General features: G+C 57.1%; 1 protein-coding gene across 2 annotated transcripts in view; it reads left to right on the top strand.

Moving 5' to 3' along the window:
- Positions 1–23,726, top strand: part of LOC308277924 (uncharacterized protein KIAA1671-like) — a gene marked incomplete at both ends in the record, with an annotated part of 68,097 nt that overhangs the window by 18,768 nt on the left and 25,603 nt on the right. Inside the window, one exon of one of the 2 annotated variants that reach the window (XM_080717442.1) lies at positions 4,030–4,314. The exons of the other annotated variant lie outside the window; for it this stretch is intronic. Within the exon in view, the coding sequence (XP_080573568.1) occupies positions 4,030–4,314 (285 nt within the window). Of the gene's footprint in view, positions 1–4,029; positions 4,315–23,726 lie in introns of those variants that run through there. 2 annotated transcript variants of the gene reach the window in all.

Genomic DNA, 23,726 nt, shown 5'->3' with positions numbered 1-23,726 from the left:
GTGATGTTGGACGGGACGCTCCCAGGAGAAGCCTGCCGGGTGAGGACAGGGGACGGGGATGGGGCTGAGGTCAGCCGCAGGAGCCCTGGCGTGTGCGCTGCCTGCGACCCAGTCCTGCCCCGAGGCCAGAGACGTGGGTTTCCTTCCGCACCAACCGGTCGAGATGAGCAAAAGCGATCCTCTAGCTAAAGGCAAAGATGTGGGCTCTCTGCATTCCTGACAGCAACGACTTCGGTGATTTCATCCCTGAAAAACCAGGAAGGCCGAGCAACTTGCTGGAGATCCCACAGCTCGGGAGCCTGCAACAGGTCCCCAAACCCAGTCACGATGTCGCGTCATGTAAAGCCGCTGTGGTGCCGGGTGCCCAGGCAGCAAGGCAAAAAGCATTTCCATTCAGTGCTTGTTAAAAAGAAAAATTAATGCAAAAATCCGTGATGGACAGAAAATCGATGCTGGAAAGACAGGGCCGATAGGACGGTGTTTTTCTCTCTCTCTGGCTCCGCTGTGGCTTGGCACGGCTCTGAGCAGGCCCCATGTGTTGGACATTAGGCTCTTACTAATCATCCCTTATCGTGAGCATGACTGTGACGGCCGTGTCTGAGGCAGAGCCCGTGAGGGCATCTCCCCTTGTTCCCCAAGTGGGATTCCTGTGTGTGGAATCGGACCTTTAACCACAGGGTCCAAAGTCACGCACAACCCCTCCCCAACCTTTTAGTACAAAAATTATCAATATACAGGAAAATCGTCCAAGGAACACATGTGTGCCCCCAGCTAGATCCTACGGGGCTAAAACTTTGCTGTATTTGCTGTGAGCCTCAAGTCATCCGCCCATCGGCCTTTTTAAATTTATTTTTCTTATTTGTTGTTGTTTATTGAAACCGGGTCTCACTAGGTTGTTGAGTGTCTCACTAGGGTGCTGAGGCTGACTTTGAACCTGTGACCCTCCTGTCTCAGCCTCCCAAGTACTGGGATTACAGGGGTGAGCCATCCCCCACCCCAAGCCTCCTGGGGCATTTTAAAACCGCTTGTCGAGATAAATGATAGATATCAGTGCACTTCAGCCTGGCTGGAGGGGGGGGGGGCTCTCATTAACTGGCAGGGTGGGATTGTTTAGACTTGTAATAGAGGGTGTGAAATTTCCTCTGGAAAGTAGATACTGAGTTTCATTTTTCTCTGCTGTGGTTTTCTTCACCTGAGTGCTGCAGACACAGGGTGTGGTCTTTATTTGTTTATGTTTTATCTTACTGGAGACGCAGAGGGGGGCGGTGGATCACCCAGCAACACTCCCAGCCCTTCTGAGTTTAGGTTGAGCCTGGGTGGCCTCCCAGGAGCCGTCCTCAGCCTCCCCAGCCGGCCACCAAGTTCATGGGTTTGCGCTGTGTGACCATTTGAAAGGCTTGGGACCCCGCCTTTGTGGAGCCTGGGATTGTTCCCAGGACCCCCTCTGTGTCCAGATGTCACACAGCTGGGTCTTTCCAGCTCCCCAGGTGCCTTTGCTGTTGCTTTCCTGCGCTGGGCACGCAGCTCTGTGTTCTCTGAACCCAGGAAGTCCCGCTGCCCCTGGGGAGGGAGCGGGATGGGAAGTGGCTGCCGCAGGGGCCTCCTGTGGCCTCCGCAGCAGGAAGGTGAGCAGGGGCTGGAGGTCAGAAGCCCTGGCCAGAGTCTGGGGTGGGGCTGGTGTCTGGCTGGAGGGAAGGCCGTCTGGGGTGGGGCTGGTGTCTGGCTGTCTGGCCCTGTGTTTCTTGCTCAGTAGCTGCGGGGCAGGCTATGCTTCCTAACAAGGAAGAGGCCCCTCCCCGTGTAAAGCGCCCCCCCCTCAGTTCTCTCACCTTGAGTGTCCCCGCAGGCCAAATGCTGCCCTTTCTGTAGATCTCCCATGAATTGTGTGGGTGGGGGGTCGGGAGCGACCAGCTGGAGGGGGCAGCTGAGATTTTGGCCAGGGCCACAATTTCCTGGGTGACCAGGAAAGGGGTCCTCTGTCCCTCCACGTGGGTTTCTCCAGCAGCCAGGGCTGCTTGAGCGTCCTCACAATATGGCTGCCAGCTCCCCAGCCTCAGCCAGAGAAAGAGCCACAAACCGCAAGCTCAGGGGATCACCAGGGCCGACATACCAACCAGCCTGGATTCATCACGGGAGGGGCCATGACAGAGAATGTTACCAGCCGGCCAGGTCCCCTGAGGCGGCTCGGAGGCCACCCGCCAGGGTGCAGGACCGCGCTTCTCTGGCTTGGTCCCCTCTTCTGCTGGGTGGATTAATTCATGCATTAATGTTAGGTAAACGAATGCTTGGGACGGCATCGGCTCTCAGCTATGATGCCAATAAATACCAGGCACGAGAAGCATTCTTAGCGCCCGTCCAGTGCCTGGCCAGGCGTGTGCTCCGGATATGCGTTTAATAACAAATAGAAGATGGGCAGCCCCAGGACCCAGAGTCCAGAGGAGGAGGCGCTGTGGCCGCGCGGTCAGAGCCCTTCCCGATGGACTTCCCAGCAAGGCCCTTTGACCAGAGTCTGGGGACCAAATATTTGTTCAGAACCGGGGTGCGGGGGTGCTGGAGAGAGCAGGCCGGGCAGCCGCCCCGACCTGGACTTCAGTCTGGGACTTGGTACTCTACCAGTTGGTACCCACTGAGCCCCTACTGTGTGCCAGGCGCCACGGGAGCCCTGCGGATCCCGCAGAGCAGGGCTCCCCGAGGTCCTTGCTGTGTGAGCTTGGGCCCAGGGACCCACCTCTCTGTGCATTTTCTCACCTCTGAAGGAGGACCCGGATCCTTCAGCCCCTGACCTGCAGCTTTTCAAGTTCTGTTCTCTTGTTGTCCTGACCCCCATCCCAAGCTCCGGCTCCGGAAGGGTTAAAACCCAGCAAGCTCTAGTACACCGTGAGTCATCCCCGCTGCTCCCGGCAGAGCCAGCCCAGGAAGGGGCAGATGCTATGCCCCCGGGTTGCCACGGCAACCCCACCTGTACCCAGACTCGGCCACCCCTGATCCTTCCTTGAGGGGCGTCAGGGGCCATCTCACCTGCTCAGCGTCCCGTTGCCTGCCACGGAGGGTGGCGGAGGTCCCCGCCACGGCGGGAGAGTGGGGAAGAGAGACCAGCCCGCCCGTGGAAACTGAGCCACTGGGCGAGGGAGGAGAGAGAGGGAGAGGAAGAGACACATGAGAGGGAGACGGCGCCGGCGCAGCCCCAGCTCTGCCTGGAACCCGGGAGGGAGGCTGAGCCTTTCTGGCACTCCTAGCCTCCCGGGCTGCCCGGCGATGTGCGTGCCCACACACGCACGCACAGGCACACCCGCCGCGGTGCTGAGGGCGCGGGCCGGGTAGGCTGTCAGGCACGTGAAGTCACCGCCTGCCCCGGGGACAGTGAGCGAGTTGGGACTTCAGGAAGGCAGAGACAGACGGGGGCGGACGTCAGCTCCCTGGCGGGGGCTGCTCCCCGGGAGGCCCCTCCTGCATTCCTGGGCCGGGAAGCCCGGGCTCAGCCCAGGCAGGCGGGGCTGATGTCATCGGGGCTGCTCAGCCCAGGGACCCGGGACCCTGGTGGCTGCCTCCTGAAATGAGCTGGCTGCCCACTGCGCTGGCTGGCAGGTTCGGAGTGTCCAGCCCGGGTCCTGCATGGGTCAGGTGAGCGGGCAGCGGCGGCCGGCGGGAGCCTGGCCAGCGGGACCTCCCAGCGTGCGCACCGGAGGGGCTGCCAGCTCCGAGGAAAGGGAGGAACGGGTGCCTGCAGCCGGGCCCCTCACTCTTGGGGACTGTCGCGCCTGCCGGGCTCTGCGGATCCAGCCCAGTGAGCCAGCGCTCAGAAGTGGGAAGTGGCCCTCAGGGGGGGGCACTCCCTCAACCCAGAGCCCCCTCTCCACCCCGGCCCGCCACCCGCCGGCGATGTTTACCGTCCCGGGGTCCCGCTGAAGAGGGCAGCTGGCTTTGCTGCCCCAGCGCCCCAGAACTCCACGTGGGAGGGACCTGACCTGACTCCGCCTGGCCTCTGAATTGCCCCTCTTCCTGCGGTGCCTCCTCCTCCCGGCCGGCCCCATGGATTACCTGGGAGACAAGCTGTCGGTGGCCCAGACCCACATGGCGCAGTGGGTGGGCACGGTGCGGAGGTCCTTCCAGGAGGCTCTCAACCTGGTGAGCTCAGCCGTGGGCCCCGAGCGCACGAGCGGCGAGCCCGGCGCCCGCACGCCCTTCAAGCGCACGGCGTCCCTCCGCCACCTGGCCTCCCGCAGCCGGGAGTCCTTCCGCCGCTTCTCTGCCCGCAGCCAGCACCGATTCTCCTCTCTCAGGAAGAGGCAGACCGACTCGGAGCCGCCCGACATAGTAAGACACCTAAGGCTTTTTAAAAATATCAAACAGAGGTGAAAACTCCTCCCCCTGGCCCCCCACTGGGGAGGGGTCCTGTCCATCAAACAGGGAAGTCACCAGCGGGCCAGGATAATGGCAGGTCGGAGCCCCTAGTGAGCACTCCCCGCCGCTCTCTGTGCCCCGAGCGGAGCCCCTGGGGCTCCCCTGGCAGCCGGTTCCTCGCGCGCCCCAACTTGGTCAGGAAATACCTCTGTGTGATGGAGGTTTGGGGCAATGGGTCTGCATGTGAGCGGGGCTTGCTTCCAGCTGATGTAAACGTGGACGCTCCTGCCCCTGACGGAGATGCCGGTCACCCCTATTTTTAGGGCGGATTAGTTGGCACCTGCTCTGTCCCCGGGTGACCAAGTGTCCGCACCGGGAGCGTGTGGCAGAGCTGGGGCTTTGGTCGGCTTATTTTATTTTATTTTTTTAGTGGTACTGGGGGTGGAACCCAGGAGCTTTTCTACCTCTGGTCTATACTCCCCAGACCTATTTTATACTTTATTTGGAAACAGAGTCTCACTAAGGTGCCGAGAGCCTCACTCAGTAGCTGAGGCTGGCTTTGAACCTGTGCGATCCTCCTGTCTCAGCCTCCCAAATAGGGGTTACAAGCGTGCGCCACCACGCCCGGCTGGTGGCCTTCCTGTTGAGCAGGTGCGAGGTCTCTCCTGATGGGGCCATTGCTGCCGCCCCTCAGCCTGGGGCTCCTGGTTCTTTCTGAATGTTTCACGAGCAGGCCGGGAGGCCAGGGTGGCACGCTGGCTGATGGTCCCACGCTGGGCCATGTCCTGCGTCCTGCAGGGGCTGGTGCAGCCATGGTGTCCAGGACACTGAGAAGGAGGAAGTCTCCTGCGGGGGACGCAAGAGAGTGGGTGGCAGACATGGCCGGGACCCCTGGCTCCAGCCTCCCCCTTTAGGGCTCTCCCCAGCCCAGCTCTGCCCAGACCCCAGGGACACCCGACCAACCACCACCATCACCCCCAGGACTGAACCTCATGAGAGGGCCGGTGTCCCCACCTGGAGCCTCTGCCCCACTGACATCACCCAGTTCTCAAGGCCGGCTCCTTCTCTGGATGTATCCCTACCACGAGCACCAACGGGCATGAGGGACCCAGCGTCCAGAGGAGCCCCGAGCTGCCCTCTGCACCCCAAGGTCACTGGGAGATGGCAGCGGCCCTGGCAGGTGCGGCCAGTCTGCATCCCCTCTGCTGGTTCAGAGAGGTGCGGAGACTCACCCCGAGTCACACAGCAACAGGTGCAGACGCCAGCAAACCGAAGCCAGTAGCGAGTACCTAGTGCCGCCGGCGTCTGGCTAGCGGGCACCTCCTCTTGGGGGTCTGGGCTGCTCTGTGGCTCTGGACAGCAAGTCAGTGGCTTGAACTGGGGAGCCGGAGCCTCGGCCGCTCTCCGGAAGGGGTGGCTCAGCCCAGGCAAAGAACTCTCAGTATTTTGTGTGTGTGTTAGGGACGGTACTGGGGATTGAACCAAGGGGTGTTGTACCTCCAAGCTACAACCCTGGCCCCATTTTCTTTTCGCGTATTAGGGATGGAACCCAGGGGCTTTCTACCTCCGAGCTACACCCCAAACCCTATTTTTTATTCTTTATTTTGAAACAAGGTCTCACTACGTTGCAAAGGGCCTCCCTGAGTAGCTGAGGCTGTCCTGGAATTGCGATCCTCCTGTCTCAGCCTCCCAAGTGCTGGGATTGTGCGCATTTATATTTTACATTGAATCAGGGTGTCTCCAAGTTGTTGACGGTCTTGCTAAGTTGCCAAGGCTGGTCTCCATTTTGCTCCTCCTTGTCTCGGCTTCCCAAGTTCTGGGATTACAGGCGCGCGCCACCACACCCGGCTAGTTTCTTCTTTCTGTCTCTGTCTCTTTTTCTCTGTGGCTTGAGTCTCTGTCTCCTCGCCACTCTCCTCCTCTCTTAAGACCCTGTGGCTGCCGGGCGTGGTGGTGCACTCTTGTAATCCCCCCGCTTGGGAGGCAGAGACAGGAGGATCGCTCAGGTGCGAAGCCAGCCTCAGCTCCTTAGTGAGGCCCTCCGCAACTCAGTGAGACCCTGTTTCCAAATAAAGAATAAAAATAGGGCTGGGGGTGTAGCTGGGAGGTCGAATTCCCCTACCAATTCTCAGTGCTTAAAAAAAAACAACAAAGTAATTGACTTATAAAATCATGAAATGAGCCGGGCGTGGCGGCTCACTCTTGTAATCCCCGCGCGCTTGGGAGGCGGAGACGGGAGGATCGCGCAGGTTCGAAGCCAGCTGCGCTGGCTTAGGAGACCCTGTTTCCAAATAAAAATGTAAAAATAGGTCTGGGAGTGTAGCCCGGAGGTAGAAGGGCTTCCAGGAACCCCAGTACCCCCCCCCCAAAAAAAAAGACCCTGTGGCTAAGGCCTGGGATGGGTGACGTGGGGGCTGCGGGCGCCTCCGCCTGCCGCCACCCTCGGGTGCTGGGCTGGGCCTCCTGGTACCGCCGTAGCATGGCCGGGCGGGCCTCCGGGTGTAGTGCGTGACTGCTGACGTCAGGACGCTGGGTTGTGCGGCAGGCCCGCAGCACCGCGGGCCCTTCCACAGTGCGCAGGCGCAGATTCCTTCCCGCATGGCGCCTGGGCTCCCGGTGCTTGGATGGACTCCTGGTGCCGGACCCGGGTTATTGTTTTTGTCAGTTCTGGGGGTTGAACCCAGGGACATTCTACCTTCCAGCTACGTCCCCAATTTAATTCTTATTAAAGTTTTATTTAAAATGTAATTGTTTTAATTTAAAAAATTATTTTTTTGAAGTGGGCATGATGATGCACGCTTGCAATCCCAGCATTCGGGAGGCTGAGACCAGAGGATGGTGGTTCGCAGACAGCCTCAGCTACTTACTGAGGCCCTTTGAACTCAGTGAGACCCTGTTTCAAAATAAAGAATAAAAAAAGAGCTAGGGGTGTAGGTCGGAGGTAGAATGCTACCAGGGTTTCATCCTCAGTACCGCAAAAAATGAAAAATAAAAAAAAATTTAATTTTTTAAAATTCTGAAATAGGGTCTCACTAAGTTGGGAGCCCTCACTAGCCGAGGCTGGCTACAAACCTGTGATCTTCCTGTCTTACTCTCCCAAATATCGGGATTATAAGCATGCGCCACCATGTCTGGATTTTTTTTTTTAATAGTACTGGAGATTGAACCCAGGTGCATTCTACTTCTAAGCTACACCCCCAGCCCTTTTTAGTTTTTATTTTGAAACAGGGTCTCGCCAAGTTGCAGAGGGCCTTTCTAAGTTGCTGAGGCTGGCCTCGAACCTGGAATTCTCCTGTCTCAGCCTCCCAAGTACTGGGATGACAGGAGTGTATCAGCACGCCCTGCTCTCTCCCTGTCCTTAAGCCTTCTCCTTCTCTGTGAAATGAGGGTACTGTGGGCTTGCTGTGAACTATAACGCGTGGCACAGTGCCAGGCACATGGTAGGCCTGCATCCAGAAGTCCTTGTCTCTGCTGGGTGTCAGCAGCGTAAGGGCCCAGTGGGACAGGAGCCGCTGCAGAGAAGGCAGGGGTCTCAGGAGGGGAGGGACTCAGCTCAGCCACCTCCCAGCCGTGTTCCGTGGGCCGGGCTCTGGCCCGTCTGTGCCCCGGTTTCCTCCTGTGTGCACAAGGGCCCTGGTACCTGCATTGAGGAGCGGGTGTGTCTGTGCTTAGGAGGCGGCCTGTGCGCTTAAAAGTTAGTTCTAATGACAGTGGATCCCATTCTCTCCAACATTTCAGAGATCCCCAAAGAACTGGAAAGTCCACACAGGGCCCTGCGCACCAGTAAGCAGTCACTTAAATATTTGCTTTATGGTGCCGGGCGGAAGTGGTGGCACACCCTTGTAATCCCAGCTTTCTGGAGGCTGAGACAGGAGGATCGCGGTTCGCAGACAGCCTCAGCTACTTAGTGAGGCCCTGGGCAACTCAGTGAATCCCTGTTGCAAAATAAAGAATAACAAGCAGGGCTGGGGGTGGAGCTCGGAGGTAGAATGCCCCTGGGTTCCATCTCCAGACCTGCAAAAAATATATGTTTGCTTTATGGGAGGGAACTTTGTGCCAGACCACTAAGGGTGGGGGTGGTGGTATCAGGTTTCAGACTCCACCTGGTGAAAGTCTGAGGTCTATCTAAGGCTCCTCCTCCTTCCTGGACCTGCACTTTGTCTCCTAGGGAGTAGGCCCAGCTTGCTGAATTCCTGGAGGGCTTGCAGGGGGGGTCTCCAGCGGGCCTCCTCCCTCATCATTTGCTAACAGCCTGCAGCTGCCTCCTGTATCTGGGGATAAAAGAGGGGGAAGGAGGAAAGCCCAGCTGTGTCCCTAGCTGTGTCCTGAGCCTGAGGGCAGGAAGAGGAGTCAGTCTGTTGGCTTCTAAATAATGGCGGACCTCCAGTGAAGCAGGGAGTGGGGGTGGGGTCTCTGGGAAGCTGGCCTCTGCTGCAGGAATCCGGCCTCTACAATCAGATCCTGGCCCCAAGTTCCAGCCCCAGGGGCCACTGGCCAGGGCCCTGCCTGTTACAACACCCACCTCAGCGTCTGCCATCAGAAGTGGGTTCCGCCGGGACTGGCTGGTGGGCGATTCCGTGGGCCTGGTATGCAGGAGGCGCTCAATAAGTACCCACACCTCATGGCTTTTGGGGGCTCAGACTCAGTAGAAGGCCAGCCTGGCCAGACTGCTGCATTCCGTGAGCACCTACTGTGTGCTGAGCGCCGCCCCTGTGGTTGGCCTGTCTGCACACACTGGGCTCTTTTCCTGGGTATTAACTGTGTGTGCCCAGGGCAGCCCTAGCTGTCGGGAGGGGCAGGTGGTCAGACACAGACAGGGTAGCGTGAGCGTGGGGTGTACGCACTCGGTATGGGGGCACTGACTCAGTGCCCCATCCCCCTCTGACACAGGTGTGCGTCAGCTCTCAGCCTGGGCACTGTGGACATCCCGGGCCCGGCGGCTCTTGGTGGCCATAGAGGGTGCAGGCACGGACACCGTACGCCCAGCGGTTGTAGACATGTCCGCCCGGTCATCCTCAAGGGTGCCGTCTCCTCCCGGCCTAGACCCCTCTCCATCCAGTAAACGCAGGGGTGCGGGCTCCTGTCTGGCCCTTGGCTTAGCCCAGGCTTCCCTCCCAACCTCAGCCCTGTTCCGGGGGTAAACTGAGGCTCAGTGAATTGTTCCTGGAGTGCCCTTTCTTCCTTCCTTCCTTCCTTCCTTCCTTCCTTCCTTCCTTCCTTCCTTTCTTTTCCTTGTGGTACTGGGGATGGAACCCAGGGACATTCTACCTTTGAGCTACACCCCAACCCTATATTTTTAGTCTTTTTTATTTTGAAACAGGATCTCACTGATTTGTGAAGGGCCTCACCAAGTGGCCGGGTCTGGCTGCAAACCTTGATCCTCCAGTCTCCGCCTCCCAAATGCTGGGATGACAGGCCTGCGCCACCACGCCCGGCTGGAGCAGGCTTTCTAAGAGTTGACCCCAGGACTCCAGCCCAGGGCTGGCTGGGTTCTGTCCTTATACAGGAGGAATCTGAGCTGTAATGACCATAAAGACCACGTATTCGTCCCCCAAGAACCTTTTACCAGGTGTCTGCCAGGTGCCATGCCAGCGGAGGACAAGGTGACCAGGTCTCTGACCCTGAAGGGCTCTTGAGAACAGAGACCTCAAAGTAGCTGCTTGTGAGGTCCCAGGTGGTCATCGGCACCCTCCGTGCAGGGGACAGGGGGTGTCTGGGAGGAGGGTCAGGGACGTGCCCTCTGCAGGGGACAGGGCAGCAGAGACTGTGACCTTTGGGGATTTGAAGAGAGAACAGTAAGGGCTTTGCAAAGGCCCTGTGGTAGGGTGGCCTGGGGAGCAGGACTCCAGAGAGAGGGAGGCCTGGGGAGCTCTGGGAAGGATGGCAGATGATAAGTCAGCAGCAGCATCTGGGATTTTGGAAACGAGGGGCAGAGTAGGGACCGCGCGTCTATGCTTTGAGCAGCTGCTCCTGGATGCCAGGCAGGGGCCGTTGCGTTTCTCCCAGATGCGGGGGCTTAGAGCAGCTGAGGCAGGTGCCCGGTCCCTCCACCATCTCCCGCCACCTGCGCTGGCCGTAGCCGTCCTCTGGCCATCCAGAGCCCGGGGCGCCAGGCATGCGTGCCTGTGTCGTACCTTGGGGTGTGGGACTGGGGCGTTAGGCTGGCCCCAGCCCCCAGAGAGCAGCGGCCCTCCTCTGCGGTGCCCAGTGGCCGGGCAGGAGAGGCCTCTCTCTTTGGGGGTGACCTCACCCACTTTCAGGTCTCCTTTTCACCCGGTCCTGCCAGCCGGATGATGTCACTGACCAGGGAACAATGGTCGCTTTGTGGATCCAGCAGGGGCCCAGCGCAGGTGCCTCTGGGAGAGACCTGGAGTGCCACGGCCCGCGGGCAAAGGGTTCGGCCGTCCCCAGGGGCACTGCTTGTGTTCCAGAAAGGCGGTCTCCTGCTCCCTCTGTCCAACTGAAAAAGTGGGGTGTGTTCATTTTCTATTTGGAAGATAAAGGAAAAAGAGGAAAAAAAATCCACCCATTCTTCTAGCGCCATGAAATCCACCCTGGGAGTCTGAATGCGGTTGCTTCCTGTCTTTTTTTTCCCCTCCTCTCTCTTCCCAAACAAAATGGCCAGTCTGCTGTTGTCTTCTGGCCTGTAAGAGGACGTAGCAGTCTTACATGTGTTTAGTAAACACTCTTAATGCCCGGGGAGCGTGCAGCAGGCCCATCCTCATGAGCTCCGTAATTTATTAGCCCATCAGGCTGGACATTTGGGTCACTTCCGTGGCGGGCTATCAGGAGCAGCCCTGCAGGGGTGGGGTCCGGGCCGCCTTTGTTTGGATTCCTGAGGCCCCAGCAGGTTTAAATGCGCTCATTTCCCTCTTTGCGACCCCGGGGACCCCTTTGTGATTCCAGCTTTCTCTCTCCCTTCCTCCCCCCCCCCCTCTCTCTCTCCTCTCTCTCTCTCTCAGCATTTTCCAATCTCAGATGTTTTGTTCAGACAAATGCCCCCTCGCTTCCTCAGCAGGGAGTCAGAAACTCCAGGAAGGAAATCTGGTGTGATGCGTATCACAGGGAACGCTGTTTCCGGGGATTTTGTGAAGAATGGGGTCTTTAGCAGGAAGCTGTCACGGGAATTCCTCAGAAGAGAAACCAGACACCGGTTTGGTTGCAGTGGAGGCTGGCTGGCGAGGCCTTGGCTGGCGGCATCTGCCCGTTCCCTGGAGCAGATTCTCCCAACTTACCAAATGCAAGTTACCCACAAGCTGTCACAAGCACAGGCCTGGGATGGTCACAGGTCCAAGTTCTACAGTATTTTTTTTTCTTTCGAGGTACTAGGGATTGAACCCAGGGGCATTCGATCTCTGAGCTCTACCCACAGATCTTTATTTCCAAACAGAGTCTCACCAAGTAGCTGCGGCTGGCCAGGAACCTTCAGTCCTCCCGCCTCAGCCTCCCAAGTCCTGGGATGACAAGCGTGCGTCGCCATGCCCAGCTCGTCCTACAGGTTTTTTTATTTATTTTATTTATTTATTTATTTTGGTGGTACTGGAGTTCCTGGAAACCCTTCTACCTCCGGGTTACACTCCCGGGCCTATTTTTTTTTATATATATTTTTATTTGGAAACAGGGTCTCTTAAGCTAAGCACAGCTGGCTTCGAACCAGTGTGATCCTCCTGTCTCTGCCTCCCAAGCGTGTGGATTACAATCTGTGCGCCACCACGCCCGGCCATCCTACAGTATTTTAATCCTACAGACACGACATGAATGTGACCTCAAGCCCTTAGTCACCATAAGGGTCATGAAGAAGGGGCCAGGTCTGGATACTTACCAGCTTTGCTTTGCATATAATAAGACTGACCCAACTGCAAATTTGTATAATGTAATTTTTAGTTCTGGCTGTGTCTAAACCAGTTCACAACTGGTTTGTGAACATCTCGTAGCCATCTCTTGGGGGTGGCTGGGGCGGTGACTGGCCAGCCCGTACACGGCACTCTTGACACGGGGGAGTCGTCCACCCAAGAGCGGGGAGTTTGAATCCCAGCTCTGCCTCTCACTCGCTGTGCGATGGGGTGGGGGTGTTCCTTGGTTTCTGTATGCCTCCCTTCCTCTTCTATAAAAGAGGACCATGAGTCCCTCTGCGGCTGTGGTCTGATGGTCTTGTGTGTGTGCGTGGGGGACCTGGGGCGCAGTTCTGGCGCACAGTAGGCCCTCAGCAGAGGGTTGCTGCCAGCATCACCATTGCTGTTTCTTTGGCCCCTCAGTTTTGGCATGGTGCACGGTGGCAGCAGCTCCAGAATGGCCCCGGCATCCTCGCCTTCTGGTAGCTGCGCCCATGAGGGTCCTGTGTCTACTGCGCCGGGTTGGTCTGTACATTCCGAGATGTAGCGTCTTGCACGTCGTGTCCTCCCTGCATTCGGGAGGAGCCCGCTGTCTTATCTCGAGGACACTGGAGCAACCCGATAGAGAGGAGACACCTTTGGGTCAGCAGGATCTGGAATGTGCCTGAGACCATGGAAGTGAGCCTGGGAACAGATCCAGGCTGTAGGTGAGACCGAACCTCTGGCCAACAGCTGGATTCCAGCCTCATGAGAGAGGGGCCCTCAGGAACGCCCCGCTAGGTTTCTGACTCTGTACACCGTGAGATAAAGAACACTTGTTGTTTCAGGCCACCGAGCTGTGGGGCTACTTGTTACGTGGTAGTAGGTAGCGAGTACAGGTTTCTGCTTATTTACACCTACAGTGGTCTGAGGATGGCTGAGGAGTATTATTCCACCCCCTCTTCTTGTAGAGGAATTAATGAAGGTGGTAAGGGCTCTGGTGATCCCCCAGGGCTCATTGGCATTCCTGGGGTGCCTTCCTGCCCCCTGGGCTGTTGCTCGTGAAGCAGGCTGCTCCGCTTACCCTCCTAGGAGTTAGCCTGCTCTCTCATGGGGGAGGACACCGCCATTCCTTGGGTCGCAGTGCTCCCCATTCCATTGGCTCAAACATCCGCCCTAGCTCAGGGCCATTAACCAGCATCACTTGGGTGCGCGAGCCTGGCGTGCAGGAGAGGCCCGACTCCGCTTCAGCTTCTAGGCCAGAGACTCCCGTCAGGTGGCCTGCTCCCTCCAAAGGAGGGTCCCGAACCTTAGGTAGTACCAAAAATGAAAGCTGGCAGCGTTTGTGAGCAAGCTTTGCCATTGCATTTTAAACATAGATCCGGCATCTTCCGCTGTCCTTCCTGGGCTGGGAGAACAAGGGGGTCAAGTGGAATCAGCTGAATACATTGTGAGTTGGAGCCCCAGCTTTGCCACGGATCAGCTCTGTGATCTCGGATGGGTGACACTGAGCCCCAGGGCCCTGGTGATGCACTTAGCAACAGCACCCAGAACGTAGAAAGCACATAATAGATGTTCACTGCTTTGTTTTCTGCCTAACCTTGACACGTTAGTCAGGTTCAGGTATGGAATGCCGCAGTAACAAGCAAACCACCGATGGGTAGCGCTCAGTGCCAAGTGTGCCTGCCTGCCTTTCTTTCTTTTCTTTTCTTTTCTTTTCTTTTCTTTTCTTTTCTTTTCTTTTCTTTTCTTTTCTTTCTTGTGGTACTGGGGTTCCTGGAAGCCTCCCCAGGCTACACTCCCAGACCTATTTTATACTTTTTAAAAATTTTTTTGGAAACAGGGTCTCCTAAGCCAGCGCAACTGGCTTCGAACCTGTGCGATCCTCCTGTCTCCGCCTCCCAAGCGTGGGGATTACAAGCGTGGGGATTACAAGCGTGCGCCACCACGCCCGGCTCCAAGCGTGCGTTTCTTGTTCAAGAGAGTTTTCTTCCTCCTGGCCTGGCGGCTCTCCGTGGCAGTCACCTCTCCAAGATGTTTGCATCTTAGAGCTCAGCCTTCGGGGAAGCCTGGCTTCTGTGTAATAGGGTCAGAGGAGAGAATCTGGCGGGTGCCTCCCAGGCCAAGGCTATTGTCTTGTTTACACATGACGAGAAGAAGGCCCAAGGAATTACTTTCCTTGTCCCTGTTTTACAAAAGACAAAAATTGGGCCCAGAGAGGAGGGGCTCAGAGTTACCTGGTTCGTGGTCAGTCGGCCGAGCCTGGACTCCATCCTAACACCTCGTTCCTTGCCCCTCCACCACACAAGGGCAGTGGACTCGGGGATCTGGGTGGTGCCTCCGCTGGGGCCTGGGGCCTAGGTCAGGGCTGCACACCTGGGCCACACCGACACTCAGGGCCGGGTGGTCCTGGGTCGTGGGGCTCTGTCCTGTGGTCTGCATGAGGTCCAGCTGCATTCCTGATCCCCCCATACCAAGGCAGCAGCCCCCCTCCCCATTCCCAATTTGGACAGCCAGAAGTGTTACCAGACACTGCCAAGTTTTGGGCAGCAAAGTCACCCTTGTTGAGAGTCTCAGGTGTGGACCGGGAGAGTCCAGTGCCCAGAAGTGCGAACTCTGGTCTTCACCGGGTGACACGTGGCTTCTGCCAACGGGCCCGGAGCAGGGCCACTGCACTGGCAGCAGGACTTTGGAATATCCTGACTTTTCAGTAAAATAATCTTTGATTCATGGGGTCATTCGGGGGCACATCTTTCTGCTCTGGAAAAACAAATCTCTTCAGCTACAAAACGGGGCACACGATGTCCTACCGCAGTGCTCCGTAACCGCGTCCGACGGGAAGTCCAAGGGGGCACGCGCTGGTCCACGCTTGGAAATACTTTCCAAGGTCTGTTGAACCCCCAGGCCCGGGTCGCCAGGCTCCATATCCAAATATTTACTTTCTGCCAAAGCCAGAATGTCTCCGGCAACTCGCGTTCCCAGCATCGTTCCCAGCATTCAACGGCTGGGTTTCTAGAACCGGCCCTGCCCCAGGCACACCTATAATCTAACTTCTGCATTTCCTCAATTAGTAGCCGGGAGCCCATTCTTCTTGGTATTTTCCTTCTGCTTTGGGAGGGCCATGGGTGGACGCGAGGGTCATGTCCAGGCAGCTCCCTCCCCGTCTTCAGCCTGCCTCTTGAAGAGCCTGGAAGGTTCTGGAGCCTTTGGCACTGGGTTTGAAGAACAGACCCTGGTGGATGATGAATAAACAAAGCTCCGTTATCCCTAAAGGTTTCTAAGTGAGACCCAGGAGCCGGTGTGAACGGGTTGCAGGGGGGCAGGAGGTTGGCGCGAGATTCTTCCCAGAGGAATTCCTAAGCCTTCATTCCAGAACTTCTAGGTCATTCCAGCCCACCCTTTCTGTGTCACCACTGGGGAGAGGCCCAGAGGAGGAGAGCAGCCGACCCACAGTCACACGGCAAGTCAGTAACAGAACCGACCCTGGAGCTCGGGTGTCTAAACTCAAGTTTGGGCCAATCAGAGGTGATTCTCAGAGTTGACCGCCAGACCTTTACTGAGCTCCTGCTATTCGCAGAACCCTGCGGTCAGCTGCGGGAGGCGGCAGAGACCATGAGACACAGATCTCGCCTTTGTGAATCTTTCAGGAAAGCGGTCCGAGGCTCTTCCCAGCTGCGCAGACTTGAGCCCACTCCGCCTCTACTGCACTGGCTTGGACCTCAGTTTCTCCGTCTGTAGACGGAGGATCTGGGGTGACCTATCAGAGCCTTCGGAGTGAGTCAGATGCAGACCCCGACTCCCTGGCCTTCAGCAGGCCTTACCTTCTTCATCTGCAAGGGGAATTGTGATACCCAGCTGTTTTATCACCAGGAGGGCCCCACCCAGGCTGCTTTGGTGCCAGGGGTGGGAGGAGGGAGGATGCAGGGGCCTGGCAGACAGCGGCCTCTCTGGCACACCCCTGGCCTCCTCCTGCTTGGCCTCCCTCCTGCCTGGTGAGCCTCCCTTGCCAGCCTCCCACTCACTCACCCCGAAGTTGCTACTTGATGACCAGAGCATACTGGGACGGTCGTTCATTAACTGCCAGAGTTATTGGGAAGGAAGGGCCCATGCGGGGCAGATAAGAGGCCCTGTGGGACAGGAAGGGGCACAGCCCACCTCCCAGGCCCCATGCCGGGTCTTTTTCTTTCCTCTGTGTAAAGGAACCGAACCCATTTGGAGCGAGGTGGGAAGGGATTAGAAGTCCTTGGAGCCCGGCCTAACGACTCTCCCGATATTTTCCTGCATCTCAGAGCTGTGGCTTTCCAGCAACCCATGGGATAAACACTGAAACCCTTCCAGGTTTCTGCGCCGATGTGGTGGCGCGGCCGCGCAGGTTCAGTGATATCGGGCTCTCAGGGTGGGTGCCGTGGGAGGGAACTGTGCAGGGGGTACGGATGGGCCTGGCCCCCAATCCTGGCACCCCACTTCTATAGCTGGGACTGTGGCCTCGGCCAGTTCTGAGTCACCGTGTCCTTGGGTCCAGAGGGGCCGACACTGTGATTTATCTCCAACTTTGGCAGGCCTCAGCCCTGCTCCAAGTCCTAGTTCACCAAAGAAGAGCCCTCGCTGCCAGAAATGCTGGCGCTCACTTCTTATAATCCCTGTACTTGGGAGGCTGAGACTGGAGGATCGCGGTTCTTGGACAGCCTAGGCTACTTAGTGAGGCCCTCTGCAACTCAGCGAGACCCTGTTTCAAAATAAAGAATAAAATATAGGACTGGATTTGGGAGACTGAGACAGGAGGATCATGGTTCAAGACAGAGGGGAGGATCGCAGTTCATGGACAGCCTCAGCTACGACTTAGGCCCTTTGCAACTCAGTGAGCCCTGTTTCAAAATAAAGACGGACGGATTGATGGACAGATGGACGGACAGATGGATGAATGGATGGATTGATGGGCAGATTGATGGATAGATGGACAGACGGATGGATGGATGGATGGATGGATTGACAGACTCAGCTCCCAGGTGGCAGCCAGCTGTAAGTACTGGGCAGAGGGCCGTGCACAGCAGACCTGGGCTTTCTTGCTAGAAAGGGTCTGGAGACATCTGAGATGGCGTCTCTGAGTTCTGTTCAAAAGCCACCTGTACCGACATCAAGGCCGCCCACCCTGAGGACGGCAGATCACTCAGCCCTGAAGCCGGACAGCCAGTCCTCGCCGCAACCCCAGACATGCTCCTCTTCCGTTCTCTCTCCCCCAGTGCCCTCGAGGCCCTCGGGTCTCTGTGGCTGCCCCAGCCCCTCTCCACGCACCACTACGTGCCGTCCAGGGGCCCCACAACTCTCGTGGCCTTGCAGGTCTCAGATCTTTGCCTCTGCCGCCCCGTAGCAAACCGGAAACCTTTCTCGGTGGCAGCGCTGCCCAAGGACGGCCTCCTCGGGCTTTGGTAGCTGACATGGATTCTGGCACCTGCTTAGGGCCCGTGGTGCGCCAGGCACAGAACTAGGTGCTCACGCTGGCCACTGGACACTGCTCGACCCCCACGGGCTTTCTGAGATGGAAAAGGAGGAGACGGACATGCTTAGTGGCTGGTTCCCTTGGGTGCCCATGTTGCTTCTTTTTCTTTTATGTGTGTGTGTGGTGTGTGTTTGTTGAGATCGGGCCCAGGACCTTGTGCTTGCGGACATATACTTAGTCACTGAGCTGCTGCCCCAGACCCGCGCCTTTTTGGGCTGGGGCGCTCAGCTGCATTGTTACGCCCTCGCCCCGCACCTCTGCAGGTGTAAGGACAGGGCGCCTTTCTGTTCCCTGGAGTCAAAAAAAGCCAACCAGTGGCTGAGCACCGACCCCAGCTTCGCAGCCTGCGAGCAGTGTAGCTTCAGGTGCGACTTCACACTCGTGCCTCAATTTCCCTGTTCCTAAAGTGGGAAGATCCTGGTATTTCATAGGGTCACTGTGGAGGAAGCGCTCGCTGACACCCTGAGCCTCTCCAACTGCGCCCGGCACACGGCCGGCCCCACAAAGCTCGTCGCCCGTGTCAGTGTTAGAGTTCATCGCTGTGCGACTAGGCTATCCAAAGTAAGCACAATGGACATAAATGCAGCCGGGCACGGGCACACTTGTAATCCCCGCGCTTGGGAGGCTGAGACGGGAGGATCGCACAGGTTCGAAGCCAGCCTCGGCTACTTAGTGAGGCTCTCAGCAACTTAGTGAGACCCTGTTTCCAAAAAAAAATAGAAAATAGGTCTGGGAGTGTAGCCCGGAGGGAGGATTACATCCCTAGTACCACACTCAAAAAAATAGACATAAGTGTTTGGCAGGTATGACTTACATAATGGAAGGTGGACAGCCTTTCAGCTTTGGCGGATGCACACACCTGCGAGCCCACATTTCTGTTAAGACCAAAACATTCTTAACGCTCCCAGAAAGCCCCCTCAGCCCGCTTCCAGTTCCTCTCTCTTATCTGGCATTCAAGACTTTGCCCGAATGAATGAATGAATGAACGAACGAACCCCGAGTCTCTGGCTCAGCATCATCCTCGTTCAGCAACTCAGTCCGCTCTTACATAAACGTGTTGGTGAGGCGTGAGTACCGAGAGAGAGCTACCGTGCCACGAACGCTTCACTAAGAAAGCTTCCAGCAGGGCCACTTGCTGAGGGAGAGGCGCCGTCCCTGGGGTGGAGGAGGCCGTCAGCATCGGGCCGAGGAGTCACAGACACAGGACCCACTGCACCGGCCTCCCGGCGTCGGTCAGTCTTGGCACCGAGCTCTGGCCCTGCCCGCCCCGTGCCCTCCTTCTCATCCGAGGCTGGGGTCCCTCTCCCCCACCCTCTGAGCTGGCTCGTCCTAGGGGACCTCCCTGTGGCAGTTGCTGTGTGGGGCACAGGAGGGCACGGGGCGGGCGTTTTCCTGCACCTGCCCCGTATGTCCGTGCTGTGACATCCCCCGCAGACCCAGAGTCGCTCTGGCTTGGGATTTAAACGAGGTGCCCAGCATGACCCCAGCGGCCATCAGCCCACAGGTAGCGCCCTTCCTCTGGACCCGGCAGGTTCTCGGCCTCTGAAGGGTCCGAGGATTCTGGCTCAGGTCCTCTCTTCGAGGCCTGCCGGCTGGCACAGGGCAACTAAAGTCACCCCCTGACTCACCCTGCGGACACTTAGGTGAGGGCCCTCTGCACGGACTCGCCATTCACCCTGGGAGGCATGCTGTGGTGGGGAGGAGGCGCCCTCCTGAAGGTCACCTGTTTTCTTGGTCCTATGGGGCGGGCTCAGGGGACCCTGTGATGGAGACATGGCCCCGTCTCCCAGCTGTTCCTCTTAGGTTGAGAGGCGGGTTCCCGGGTCCAGCTCTGTCTCCTCCGGTGGCCATGGGCAGATCCCTCTGTCCCTCTGCACCTTCCTCCCCGGAGGGGTTAGAAGCGTGGCCTTATGGGGCCGTGGTGGGAGGGGCCACGCCTGTGAACCTGTGAGCGCCAGCCCCAGGAACGGCGTTGGCCGTGGTCCCCACACTGACCGTGACAGAGGTGGCCTTTACTGTCACTGTACAGGAGATGGCTGGGAATGCTGTTTGCATTGTCCCCAGAGCCTCAGGCGTCAGGCTTCTCAAAGATAAGCAGGCCCGTGATCCCAGGACTCGGCAGGCTGAGACAGGAGGATCGTAGGTTCGAGGACAGCCTCAGCAAGTAGTGAGACTCTTATAAACCTAGGGAGGCCCTGTTTCCAAATACACACACACACACACACACACACACACACACACACACACACACGTTTATGGCTAGGAGTCTAGTTTAGAGGTAGAACACCCCTGAATTCAATCCCTAGTAACACACACATACACACACACACAAACAAACACACGACAGGTTCACTCCCTCTTGGGGTACCACTTGTTAAACCAGGGTGACTGACCCACAGACAGCTGCAGTGTGGAAACTGAGGTTTGGCCAGGTGGAGCCCGCCCCCTCTCCATTTGCGAACGGCCGTGGAGAGCCTCGCTCTCAGAAACGCGGGCGTGCAGGCCCCGCCTCTTGAGGCTCTGGCTCTGCTGGTCAGAGACACACGCACGCAGGTGCCGGAGGTTATGAGCCTGGGGTGGCGGCCACGAGCATCAGGGCTGAGCACCCTGAGATCCACACTGCAGACAGAAAGAACGCAGACCCACAGGGAGACACACCAGGGTCAGAGCCCCGCCACCCCTTGCCCCAGTGACCTCAACGCGCTCCTGGCATCATATAGAGCTGGCCCCAGGTGTCAGGGGCAGGAAGGGACCACGGACACCCATAAATCCTTTGTGGTCCTTACCGAGGTCCCCAGGACAGTTTTTTCTTTTGTTTTTCTAGTCTGGAAGTTTCCCACAATTCTTGACTAGAGCAGTTGGCTACATAGGCAGTCCATTTAGGAGTTACTCGGTTAAACAGTTATTAATGCAGGACTTTTCAGAGCCTTTAATTATGCAGATATACATTAGGAACCTCCAGAGATGGCCCCCAGCTTCCTGTGTTTCTTCGGTCACTGTTCAGGCGCCATAGGGTCGCTCACGGACAGGGGTGTGGATGTCTCACTGTAGTAAGATGTTGCCATCACAAATGCTAAATCTGGTGCGGGGGCAGGGGAACATGGGCCCCCAGATGGAAGAATTTGGTGGTGTGCTGACTGTAGAATTCACTAAGCGCTCCGTGGGGTGGGCATCTCGCCTAACACCTATTAGAAAAGGCATGATCAGCCGGGTGTGGTGGCGCACGCTTGTAATCCTAGCATTCGGGAGGTTGAGACAGGAGGATCGCGATTCGCGGACAGCCTCAGCTACTTAGTGAGGCCCTCTGCAACTCAGTGAGACCCTGTTTCAAAATAAAGAATCAAAAATAGGGCTGGCGTGTAGCTTGGAGGTCGAATGCACCTGGGTTCCATCCCCTGGACCACAAAAAAGAAAAAAAGAAAAGACACCGATCATATCCACCTCTTTAGAATCAGACAGTCTTCCATCAAAAGACTATTTGGAGCCAGGTGCGGTGGCACACACCAGTAATCCCAGGATTTGGGGGGCTGAGAGAGCAGAGTTGCAGGTTCGAAGCCAGCAGGGCATGGTAACTTCGTGAGACCCTGTTTCAAAGAAAAGAAAAGAATCGAAAAATAAAGCTGAGGGTGTAGCTCAGAAGTAGAACACCCTAGGTTCAATCCCCAGTACCAGCATGGAAAAATAATAAAGCCATTTCTGCAAACTGTCTTTATAAGGTAAACACTAGACCATTCTCTCCTCGGGCAGAGAAGGTCCACGCACAGATGTTGAGGGGCAAAGGGGCTTCCTGAGGCTCAGGGAGACAAGCTCCCCAGCGGGTCTGGGCTCAGCCGAGGCCGCGTCCCTTTGGAGCAGCCGGAATCCGGAGGGAGCTTGTCCCAGACCCCGCTTGCGGCTCCCTGTGGCAGCCGCTGAGTTTCAGCCCAGCCGAGCTGGCCTGCAGTTACTAAGGTTTCTGGGAAGAGCAGATCTGTGGAGTTTAATTAACGACTGTGCCCCAGGCCTTGGCAGCTGGACCCCTGTGTTGACAAGGGCTTGGCTGGCAGGAGGTTCAGGGAGAGCCCTGAGCAGTGTGGGGCCGCCTCCCTCCGCCCAGCCCGCTGGAATTGCATAGCACCCCTGGAATCTCCGCCCCACCCCCTTTCCAGCCCTGTGACTGCATACGCTTTGATTTTTTTATTCTCTATAAAAATTCGAGCTCTGTGTTTTTAGCATTCTTTGCCAATTTGCCCAAGAAATCACCCCAGCCTTAAAGCAGCAGCTAAGTGTCTCGGCCATTACTGAGGGCAGACCTAAACGCAAGAAGCTTCACTGGCCGGCTCCCAGAACCGGGGCTGCAGCCCAAGCCCAGGTGGCCTGGGGTGTGGAATCAGAGAGGGCAAGTGGCCAGGGAGGGCGGCTCAGCGCCAGCGCGTCACACACAGCGCAGCCACCAACCGTGGGCCGAGAGCCGGGCGCGGGCTAGACCCGAGTCCACATCCCGGATCGGGCGCTCCCGGCTCCGTGACCTGGGCAGGTGCCCTTGCTTTTCTGGGTCTCGGTTTCTTCTCAGGTGAGACAGACGGGATGGGAACATGAATCCAGGCGTTCTGTGCAGATGCGGGGGACGGAAGCCGTGGGAGGGCAGAGCAGTGTAAACCAGCAATTACCCTGCTCGTTTCCAACACATTCCAGGTGTAGGAGGGACAGACAGCTTCCTCCTGAGCCCTGGGCTTGCCAGGGGCTTCCGCGCTCTTCCAGTTGTTGTTGTTGTTGTTGTTGTTGTTGTTGTTGTTATTATTATTATTATTGTTATTCTTGCCATACTGGGGATGAGACCCAGGGGCATTCTACCTGCAAGCCATACTCCCAGCCCTATTTTTATTCTTTCTTTCTTTCTATTTATTTATTTATTTATTTATTTATTTATTTATTTACTTTTGGTGGTACTGGAGTTCCTGGAAACCCTTCCACCTCCGGGCTACACTCCCAGACCTATTTTATATTTTTATTTGGAAACAGGATCTCTTAAGCCAGAGCGGCTGGCTTCGAACCTGCGCGATCCTCCTGGCGAGGGGATTACAAGCGTGCCCACCGCGCCCGGCTTCTTCTTTATTTTGACGCAGGGTCTCACTGAGTAGCTGAGGCTGGCCGCGAACCGGGAACCTCCCGTCTCAGCCTCCCGAGTACTGGGATTACAAGTGTGCGTCGCTGTGCCGGGCTCGCCGGGCTCCCAGTTAGACATGTGTTTGTGACCATCCCCAGCCCCCTCCACCCCGATTTCTTTATACAGTCACCTGTCAAAATTAACATGTGCTTTCTGAGAAATGCCTGTTTTACGTGCGGAGACACCCTGGGGTGTACTCACCCAGACTTGGACATCTATAACGCCACGAGGTGCCGTCTGTCATTGTATGGGACTATTGTGATACACAGTATCCTTCCTTTTGTGTGTGTGTGTGTGCGTGTGTGTGTTGTGTGTGTGTGTGGTACTGGGGATAGGACCCAGGGACATTCTACCTCTGAGCTACACCCCCAGCCCTATTTTTGATTCTTTATTTTGAAACAGGATCTCACTGAGTTGCAGAGGGCCTCACTAAGTAGCTGAGGCTGTCCGCGAACCGCGATCCTCCTGTCTCAGCCTCCCAAATGCTGGGATGACAAGTGTGCTCCACCACCACGCCTGGTTTAGGATCCTTCTTGACAGAAGACATCTTTACATACTGTGTTTAACAAAGATTTTAAAAATCTGAGCTGGGCGTGGCGACACACACCCATAATCCCACTACTTGGGAGGCTGAAACCAGAGGATGGCCTGCTCAAAACCAGCTTTAAACTGGTTTTGGCGAGACCCTATTTTAAAATAAATAACGTTGGGGTGTAGGTGTAGCCCTGGGGGGAGTGCCCTTGGGTTCAATTCCCAGTCCCCCTCCACACGCACACACAGAATGTGCAGGCTGGCTAGCGCTTGGCCGTGCCTGGGGCTGTCTCCTGCTGCCTGGGTCTCGGTGTGGTCCGCGCTCCTCCTAGCAGTGGCCGCCTGTCTTCTCCTCCGCGTTCACAGTTTTTAATCTTCCTTCCCACTCTGGAGTCTGAAG

This window comes from Muscardinus avellanarius (genome assembly GCF_963383645.1).
Source record: "Muscardinus avellanarius genome assembly, chromosome: 21".
Lineage (NCBI taxonomy): Eukaryota > Metazoa > Chordata > Mammalia > Rodentia > Gliridae > Muscardinus > Muscardinus avellanarius.
Note: the sequence above shows the minus strand (reverse complement) of the source record. Positions and strands in the feature narration are given on the sequence as shown.